The 10,411-nt window shown below is 39.9% G+C and overlaps 1 protein-coding gene across 1 annotated transcript; it reads left to right on the top strand.

The window, feature by feature from the left end:
* The first annotated feature begins 727 nt into the window (after positions 1-727).
* Positions 728-5,143, top strand: ptgs2b (prostaglandin-endoperoxide synthase 2b). The gene is made up of 10 exons (XM_014007375.1): positions 728-872; positions 1,056-1,172; positions 1,299-1,442; positions 1,569-1,712; positions 1,978-2,159; positions 2,256-2,339; positions 2,433-2,679; positions 2,970-3,256; positions 3,354-3,501; positions 4,023-5,143. Exons 1-10 carry the CDS (start codon positions 812-814, stop codon positions 4,433-4,435), a joined length of 1,827 nt encoding a protein of 608 aa, XP_013862829.1. The 5' UTR covers positions 728-811; the 3' UTR covers positions 4,436-5,143.
* Positions 5,144-10,411: the final 5,268 nt, after the last annotated feature.

The raw sequence follows: 10,411 nt of genomic DNA, 5'->3' as shown, positions 1-10,411 counted from the left end.
ACTCTTAGGAGGTAACACAAAAGTGGTAACAAGCTGTATCAACCTGCAGTTTTAAATCCACGTTTGGTCAAAAGCTTTTTTTTTTTTTAAGTAAAGACTTAAAAAGAAAACTCTTCAAATATCGTTCATAATAAATTGTATTAGGATGAAACTCTTTACGCATCGTAACAAAAAACTTTAAATCATATATGCAGATAATCATTTTAYAACTTTACAGTTTTTTCCTGTTCATTTAATTTTCCTTTTAAGATTCTTTTCGTGTGTTTTCCTTAAAAAATAATTATTAGAAATAAGACCATTTGTGAAATACAGCAACAGTGGTGATAACATATGTGCACGTTTACAAACAGTTAGTTAAAATCTTAATGAGAGTATTCATTCAACGTTTATCCGATATCCTCTTAACTATTTTTCACATTGAATATTGTTAATTCGCTCTAAATCAACATCTCCATTGAGTTTTAGTGTTTCAGATTATGGTTTTGTTAAATTCATATAGGTGCCAAAAAAAAGATCAGTCTGAAAAAAAAATTTAAATAAATGAAAATACAGACTGTGGAAAATATGTAAAACATTCTCAAGATTACATTTTTTTTTTGTTCATCAGACTTTTCAGTCATTCATAAAGAGGCGGTGGGCGTAGATGGGTGGTGATGCTGACGTCACACTCGCGCTCAGTTAAATACAAGGCGCAGGTCTGAAGCGCTCAGACTGTAGCGACTCTCAGAAGAGCGGAGGAGTGAGGACAAAAAAAAAGGACCAAAAAAAAAAAGAGAAGAATACGAGACGAATCTATCGGAGATTTAGGAGCATGAATAGCCTCACATTTTCTGCGTTTTTATTGGCAGCTTTTTTTCTTGCCTGCAACGGAGGTAAGGCTCAATTTTAGATGATTAAGAAGAAATAAAGTTATTTAGTAGATTCATGTACAATAACTTTAAAATTAAGGTTTTTTGAGTTGTTTGTTCAAAGTAAACAGTCCTATGGAGAAATACTTTAGACACTTCTCTAACATTTCTGAATTCTTAATAAAAGTCCAGCATTGTTTGTTTCAGGTAACCCATGTTGCTCTGAGCCATGCCAGAACAGAGGTGTGTGCACAGCAATGGGAGCTAATGATTATGAATGTGACTGCACGCGGACAGGATATCATGGCAAGAACTGCACAACACGTAAGTAAATAAAAAGCAAATCTAACACTTTCTCCTTCCTCTTTGCTGTGATTTGTTCAGGTAAGATAATATTAACAATCCTCTCTCTCTCTCTATCTCTTTTGTTTCCCCCTTTTTTTCCTGCAGCTGAATTCCTCACCTGGTTAAAAGTTTCCCTGAAGCCGTCGCCCAACACCGTCCACTACATTCTCACCCACTACAAGGCTTTCTGGAACATTGTTAACAGCATCTCATTTCTCAGGGACGTCATCATGAGATATGTGCTGACATGTAAGTCTGCTCATGGCAAAATGAAAAGCTTTGGAAACCTAATTGTAACTTACTAAATCATTACTTCAACCGTAGTGTTTATCTATAATAAAAAAGACATAAACTTTTTTTTCCTCTTCATCCTAGCTCGATCCCACTTGATCGACAGTCCTCCAACTTACAATGCCGACTACGGTTACAAAAGCTGGGAAGCCTACTCCAACTTGTCCTACTACACACGAGCCCTTCCGCCTGTGCCGCAGGACTGCCCAACCCCTATGGGAGTCGTAGGTGAGCGCACCGTCTTTGGCTCAGGAGAACCAGTTATTTTAGATTCTAAAATCTTGCGTAAAGAACGTTTTGGTCCCATTACATCACCGGAAACAAACAGCGCTTCCTTTATCCATGCCTGAGTGTAAATATTCTCAGCGAGCCCAGAAGAACCTGTCTCAACAAGCAGAAAACTAAACCACAGCATCATTTGCAAATTCTTTGCACTGAAGTTGTACGGCAGACACWAGATGTTTTTAAAAAGTATTGTTGTTGTTGTTTCCAGGTAAAAAGGAGTTGCCTGACGTCAAGTTGTTGGCTGAGAAGCTCCTGGTGAGGAGGCAGTTTATCCCAGACCCACAGGGCACCAGCTTGATGTTTGCTTTCTTCGCGCAGCATTTCACGCACCAGTTCTTCAAATCCGATATGAAAAATGGACCTGCTTTYACCGTGTCTCAAGGTCATGGGGTGAGTATACCAAAAAATACAACAAAAAAGATCATGTTTCTGGTCATTAAAGGGAGGAAAATAAGCTCAAAAATGGTGGGTTATGGTTTTTTTTAGGTGGACCTCAGCCACATCTACGGTGGCAACCTGGAGAAGCAGCACAAGCTCAGGCTCTTCAAAGACGGCAAGCTAAAATATGAGGTATGGAAGAAGAAAAAGCTGCATTTCTGGTATATAAGTGCTTCAAGTGTACATCTGTGTCTTAGTTTCTTCTGTTGTTGCGTAACTCCACAGATGAGAAATGGAGAGGTGTATCCCCCGTTGGTTAAGGATGTCGGTGTCGAAATGCACTACCCGCCTCATGTCCTGGACTCTCAGCGCTTTGCCGTTGGCCACGAGGCGTTTGGYCTGGTCCCCGGCCTCATGATGTATGCCACCATCTGGCTCCGTGAACACAACCGAGTCTGTGACGTGCTGAAGGAAGTTCACCCAGACTGGGATGACGAAAGACTCTTCCAAACGTCACGGCTCATCCTGATTGGTGAGTTTCAAGACTTCTGCAAAGAAGATTTACAGACTTCCTTCCATATTGCGGTTGAGAATGTAAAGAGTGAGGAAATTGTGTTAATGTGGAAGTTTTGAATAAAGGAAGAGGTGCTTTTTTATTTTGGGACAACCAACAACACTGTTGCTTTCAGAGAAACAAGAACAGGTTTTCACAGTTTCTGTTTGGCAGCAGAAAAAGGAAATGTTTTTGTTTGTCTTTTATTTTGCAAATGAAGAAACAGCGTTTTCATACAAAGTTAAACATTTTATCACTCSTCCCCGCAGGTGAGACCATCAAGATTGTGATCGAGGATTACGTGCAGCACCTGAGTGGGTACCACTTCAAGCTCAAGTTTGACCCCGAGCTGCTCTTCAGCCAGCGCTTCCAGTACCAAAACCGCATCGCGTCCGAGTTCAACACGCTGTACCACTGGCACCCGCTGATGCCCGACAGTTTCCAAATCGACGGGAAGGATTACAGCTACAAGCAGTTTGTCTTCAACACCACGGTGATGACGGAGCACGGCATCAACAGCCTGGTGGACTCATTCACCAAGCAGATTGCAGGACGGGTAAGAACGGCTAACGCCATTGCGGCAACAMTTAATTCGCAACGGAAGCTGCGGCTTTAAAAGCTTTCGAGGCTCACGCTTTAATCTTCTTCGGCAGGTTGCTGGCGGTCGTAATGTGCCGGGACCCATCTTGTACGTGGCCATTAAATCCATYGAACACAGCAGGCAAATGCGTTACCAGTCCCTCAACGCTTACAGGAAGAGGTTCTCCATGAAACCCTACAGCTCCTTTGAGGACTTGACAGGTGAGATAAATCAATTACAAAACCTYATGCTTGTAGGTGGAAAAGATGACGCAAGAAGATTTGTAAAGAAGCTATAATTAACGTCACCTCACACCATCAATTTACTAGTTATTGTTAAACATGCTAAGCACTAACAACTCATGTAATAGTTTACTCATTATTAACATTTGAACTTATACAGCAGCTGCTTTAAAAGCTGGGTGTTTTTTTCCATGACTCTAAAAGCCCGATGCTCATTTTATCTTGACGTAATGTAAGCAGATTGTCATCACAACGAGCAGGATGTAAACACACTCAATACTTCCTGCTTCAGATCCTCAAAAGGATAGAATTGTGAAATAAAAATTAACTTTAACCGCTAAAACATTTGCATACCTTAAGAGAGGAAGGAAGTTGGCTAAAGGTTTGATTGATGTAAGCCGACTGAAACTCAGGAAATATTTAGTTTAACTTTGTGGCTGAGCCTGTGAGGCGAGCTGAACTGAACCGCTGACTAAAAACGTTTGTGTTTGTTGCTTCAGGGGAGAAAGAAATGGCTGCGTTGCTGGAGGAGATGTACGGCGACGTGGACGCCGTGGAGCTCTACCCGGGCCTGCTGGTGGAGAAGCCCCGGCCCAACGCCATCTTCGGGGAGACAATGGTGGAGATGGGGGCTCCTTTCTCCCTCAAGGGCCTGCTGGGGAATCCCATCTGCTCCCCGGAGTACTGGAAGCCCAGCACCTTCGGAGGCAGCGTGGGCTTCGACATCGTCAACACCGCCTCCCTGCAGAGGCTCGTCTGCAACAACGTGAAGGGGCCCTGCCCGATGGCGTCCTTCTACGTGCCCGACGTCAAAGAGCCCGTGTCCGCCGTCATCAACTCGAGCACCTCGCACTCGGGCCACAGCGACATCAATCCCACCATCATTTTGAAAGAAAGGACATCTGAGCTGTAGCAATTCTTTTCAAAAGATTAGGTTTTAATAACTATTTATTTATTTATTTATTTTGTATTTATGTATTTTTTTATTTATGAAATAGGAAGAGAAAAATAAAAGAACAGATTTGAACAGATTTTTATTGTGCGTATTTGTAGAATTGTCGATAATAATTAAGGAAAAACAATTTTGTCTATTTATTGAGAAACTTAATTTATTGTTCTTGTAATGAAATCCATCTCTACATCTAGATACTTGATGTTTACTTGCTGACGTTCTTAATTATTTCAGAGATTAAAAACTGCATTTTCAATTTTTTTTTTTTGTCCGTTAAAGTTCTGTATGTGCACACAGAAGGGATGTGACAGCCCTGCAAATGAAAGTTTTACAGAGTAACAACTAAACAGTTAAAAGGACACAATGACWGACATTTTCATCTGATTAACATATAATGAACTGCATTCCTTGTTCAGTGTTTTTTTACTGTTTGTTTGTTTGTTTGTTTTTTAATGTGTGACTACTGATAAAGTAAATTTTTCAYTGTTAGTTGCTGTCGGAGCTGCAGAGCTCTGAATAACTTCCTGTACTGTAAGAGCTATGCAGTGTGATCAAATAAGCAGGACATTTGTTGGCTGGTATTCTACTGACTTCCATGTTTGAACTCAGTAAACACTGGCAGAAAACAAACCATTTCTCTAAAATAAAGTGATGTGGTTTCTTTTTGCATTTCATGGATTTGACTGTGTTCTTTTATAACCTGTTGGTCTGGCTTTGATCCTCAGACCAAAAAGTTATTTTTTCCCTGCTTCTATTTAGTCCAATTTTAAATCTTAACCAAGTGCAAGCACTYAGAGTATATTAATAAAGTAATTGTTTCAACATGTCACATAAGCCTTTAAATCAGTCACAAGTCTGAAGAAATGCTTGTCTTAATTCCCCTTTCATACTAGATTAAGATTATCTCAAGTAGAGAAATAAGAGAGTTGTAGCCACTTTGATCAAACATTGAAAACCACATAATGCACAATGCACGCACAAGTTTTTGGTGACTGACATATTGGTTTTATTATCAGACTTACAGTAAATCTCCCAAAGACCACAAGATAAGGTCAGTTTGTGGGAAAGGACAGTAAGCAAACAAATATCCTGTCTTTGGGCCTATACGTATAGGGTTGCCTATTTTTGGTGACTTTTAAACTTTATAGCAAAAATCTAAATGTTAATTGTTATCTACAGTTCTGAAAGAGCAAATGACAAGAACAAAAGATCAACAGATATTTTACAGTATCTAAACTAGAGGAGCACAAGGTTCACATCTTATCTCAGTGTTAAAAACAAAACTAACTCAAATATGACAATTCTTTGTTTTCTCCACCTTGCAGTTCTGTGTGACCCTACTCCAAATGGCATTAAAATAAACTACCATTGTCATTTGGCATCTGCAATTCCCCTTTGGGATCAATAAAGTAGTTTTTAATCAAACTGAATTGAATTTAAWTCAAATCAGTGTAATTATTATTAACATATAGTGGTGATGTTTGATGCCACCAATTTCCTTTGAGTAAAATTCTGAAAAACTGATTTGATACTGATACTTTGTGCTAATACACCTAGCATGTTTGGTAAATCTAAAAATGTACCGTGTTTCAAATCACAGCTTCATAAAGATTACAAGACATCAGAGTAATTTATTTATCAATTTTAATCTTACAAGTATATCGATGTAGTGYCTTCAGTTATTAACCGAGCTAATAGAAAAACCAAACACAGGACACAATTATATAAAAATGGTGTTTTAAACAATAAAAATGAAGTAAAATAACAAAACCATTCAAATAGATTATTGTTTAATTATCAAAAACTACTATAACATGAAAACTTGTGTCTTAGTTGACATTAAACGAACATATTAACATGAATATAATGAACATATAACATCTGAGTGACTGCTGCTGTGCTTAGGTGACAGAAAAAAAGTAGTTCTTAGGTGGAAGTAAAAGTAGATCCAACTAAACACTTTGACACTAATTTATGCAAACGACGTTCGCATTTTCGGGCAGCTGAATAGGTTTCTTTTTTCCACAGAATAGATGGAGCATGTCGATTCTTGTCAAGTTGAAGAATATTTCTGTGCCAGTTAAACAGTGAGCAAAACCAGTTCAGGTTGTTTTGATAAATGTCCTTTGGATTTAAGTGTATTGATCATCCAGAGAATTAATTTACTCAAAGTGTATAAGTAGCTTTCTAACCACTAAAAAAGGAAGAGGAAGCGGTGGAGGTGGAGGGTTATAAGTATCTGAGAGTTTAGATCAATAAATGATTGGRCTGGAGGCCTCTCACCGAARCTGTAAGTAAAAAGGGGATGAGCAYATTYATCAAGGGGAACTCAATCCTTTAATGTGAGCAGCTGTGGAGCCAAATACACCTACACACTATGCAAACCTAATGAAGGCTGGCTCCATTATTGGCTGCAGAAGGGAACGACTTAAAAAGGTTGTGGAGAAAAGTATGTCAAATAAAATACCAATAAAAGGACGATTCCAAACATTCTCTCCACCTCACACTGCGTACACAGCAGAGAATCATTTCTTACAAAACACTACTCTTGTCACAGCCACTACAGGAAATCCTTTTTTGCCACGGATCATCATGATCTGCAACAAAATTTGCCTCCTCTGCACAAATTAGATCAGATTTTGCATAGTTYAAACCTCTGATTGCACATTTTGAGTTTTACTTGTCAGATTGTTTTGCTGCAATAAATAAATGTCCCTGGTGGAGATTAATRAAGTAATAAAGGTTAATAAATAAAAGGCAGGTTCAGGTAGTTCATTCCTTTGAATGTCCTCCCTCCCCAACATCTGATGCGAACCTTGTTAATGTCCAAGCCAGCATGGCTTCATTTCTACGTCTTTCGCTTAGCTAAGGATGCTTGAAGGCTGGCACTGTGATTCCAATCCTGAACTCCCCATCTTCCTGCACCAAAATTGTGTGACTTAACATCTCCCTGCTGTGTTTATTAAGAAATTGATGGCTAMTTAGCTGAACATATCRGTGGTTGACAAGCTACAGAAGAAGGTTGTGGTGATATATACAGCAATCCCGATCCAAGTGACCATAACATCAGAGTGAAGGAGCAATGCTTGAGAAATACTGTACCATGGTCTAAAAGAGGAAACAGAGGAGTTGTGGAGAGTCAAGGCCTCAGTGCAGTCAGTGGTTATCAAAACACTTAGCAGCTGTGTTTCCATCAGTTTATTTACGCATATTGTCATGATTTTCAGACAGGAAAGAACCCATGGTGCAGGCAGTTTCAAAAAACCAAAAATCTAAATTTATTTAAACAAAAAGTGCTGACGGGGCAGCTCAAGAAACTCACAAGGCTTGGACGTGGCAAAACACAGGACATGAATGAAAAACCTTAAAGCTGGAACACACAACACAATACAGAACAATGATCCGACAGGGAAGTGAAGACCAGACAGAGAATTTAAAGTTAAGACTAATGAGCACAAACAAGAAAAACCTGGAGGAGAAACATGAGGATCAGGTGTGAGTGGGCGGGGCTCGAGCAAAGGCAGACAGGAAGACGAAAACAGATGGCAGGACAGAAAACTAGAATAAAACATTAACACAGACACCAATCATGACACATATTTTGAAGTATCGCAACATGAAAGGTTGTTGGAAACGGCAAAACCCAGAAAATRTCCTCAACTTAGCAAAAAGGTTTTTACACTCACTTGAGTTGGTTTTTGGATTATCCAAAGTTAATGCACAAAMTGGGAGATGGGACCACRTTTGCTAAATAAGTTCTGACTTAGCAAACATTTATCTTACATGATTGATCAGCCACTTCTGCTGTTGGCATCGTCTGTTATATTCCCATAACRTGCAAAAACATGGCTGGAAACAACAAAYGGTACAAAGAGACCAAAGCATTTCTCAGTCTCATGCATGAAATAACAGAAACAGAACAAACACAATTTGCCTGATAGCAATACATTCCTGAAAACCTTTCTCCATTGTCCCGAGATGTGTGGTCCCTGTTAGTTTACAAACTCTATTTCCTGTTGCGTAAAGTCAATGTCTGACRAAATTATGCTTTGTGTAGCCTAGTTGATTTGCTCCRAACCAGTAAATGAAAATGCCTCATTCACATTGTTTTTTTGCAAAATTTTAAAAGTTTATTCAAAATTTGCATAACATTTGGATGGAAACATGACTACTGCTGTGACCCCCAAATGGAAAGAGTGGGTCCAATAGATTCCAGGAACAACCAGAGATCTCTGTCCAGGAGAGCCAGGACTCTGGTGGAGGACCAGAGCTTGAAAGTGAAGTGGAACAATGCCAAGTGGAAAAAAATAGGGCAAGCTGGGTGGTTTTTGTATGTATATACTGTGTGCTGTTTATTCAATTCTGACTTTAAACAGACTTTTATTGCTCTTTTATGGAAAATAGGGGTACAGCTTAAAAATGGAWGCATTGTGAAAGACCCTAAAACTTTCCAAGAGTCAGTGCTGCTGGGAAAATATCTTTCAGGATAAAATGACTGCTTAACTGTACATGAGGTGTGACGTTTTTGTACAGTAAGCCATGCCTCAGCAGAATGAGCTGGCAGTGTTTCTGGGGATGAAGGTACCCCATCCAAAACCAACACAGTGAAAAGAATGAAGACGTGACTAACAGCACAGAATGGCGAGTTAGAGCGGCGAGTTAGAGCRGCCAGACATCGCCGTTTTCTTACCACAGACAAAGAGTTTTCCGTCACATCACTTTTTTTTACTCTCTCAACTTCCACTGTCCCACTGATAACACCCGCACACAGGGCTCCAAACATTGTATTAATTAAATCATGTGCCATCAGTTTTCATCTCAACTGAACCATATAAACAGTTACTTTTCCGTAACRTCATCATTGTTCTGCTCTTCAATGGGATATGTGCCTGTAAAGGAACTTGACCCAGTGGAGAATGAAAATAACTTGATTGTGTGAGAGACATCATGTGGTAGCTGRTAATTCCTTACTGTCAGATGCCAGAGAACGACTATTACAGCACGACCGTTGCTATTCGATTGTGCACCAGCGTGCGGCGTGCCCAGATCCTAATCCATGAGGCCGAGCAGGAAAACACATCTTGCTTTGTGTGGATGTAATGAGCATGAGCAGACTCTGGGCGCTGGTGCAGCAGAAGATCAGTCTGCCTTTTTCTCTCCTGACTGATCTGGAATCGGAACTGATGTGGAGACTGAGGCTGAGACCAGAGTTACGTGACACCTCGCAGGTAGCATCACTGAGACTAGCTGGAAGTCGATGTCATCCACTTTAGGAAGTTTTTTTCCCGCTCATGAGTCAGCTTGCATRAACCTGCTTTGTGGAACAGGTATTGAAAACTCTTATATGACTGAATTTGCACATCAATGTCTAAATCAATAAAAGACCAAGAATTTTGATCAAATCTTGAATTAACATTGTGCCTTATTCTATAAATTTTTGCAAGAATTTGCAAAACATGTTAACACTCAGACAGTGTATTGAGGACAACTCTCAACTATAACAGCAACAAACTTAGCTACCTAAGTATTTGCTCACCCATCCAAATCAGAATCAGAATCAGTTTTACTGCCATTGTCAGTGAATACACAGACAAAGAACTTGCAGTTAAGAATATTACACACACATAACAAACATTGGGGAGAACGGCTCAGTGGTTAGCACTGACTCCACAAAGCAAGAAGGTCCTGGGTTCGATCCCTGGTTCGGACCTGGGGTCTTTCTGTGTGGAGTTTGCATGTTCTCCTCGTGCTTGTGTGGGTTTTGTCCGGGTACTCCGGTTTCCCCCACCCCCAAAAACCATGTACAATAGGTTGCCTTCAGGCCCAGGCCTCCCTTGAAAAAGAGATCTGAGATCTCAATGGGACTTGCCTGGTAAAAGAACGGTAAATAAATAAATAAATAAAAACAGATGCCCAGGTCTTTCGCAACACAGTCGC

The sequence above is a fragment of the Austrofundulus limnaeus genome, unplaced genomic scaffold (assembly GCF_001266775.1).
Source record: "Austrofundulus limnaeus strain Quisiro unplaced genomic scaffold, Austrofundulus_limnaeus-1.0 Scaffold41, whole genome shotgun sequence".
Classification (NCBI taxonomy): domain Eukaryota; kingdom Metazoa; phylum Chordata; class Actinopteri; order Cyprinodontiformes; family Rivulidae; genus Austrofundulus; species Austrofundulus limnaeus.
This window is presented reverse-complemented; position numbering and strand designations above follow the sequence as displayed.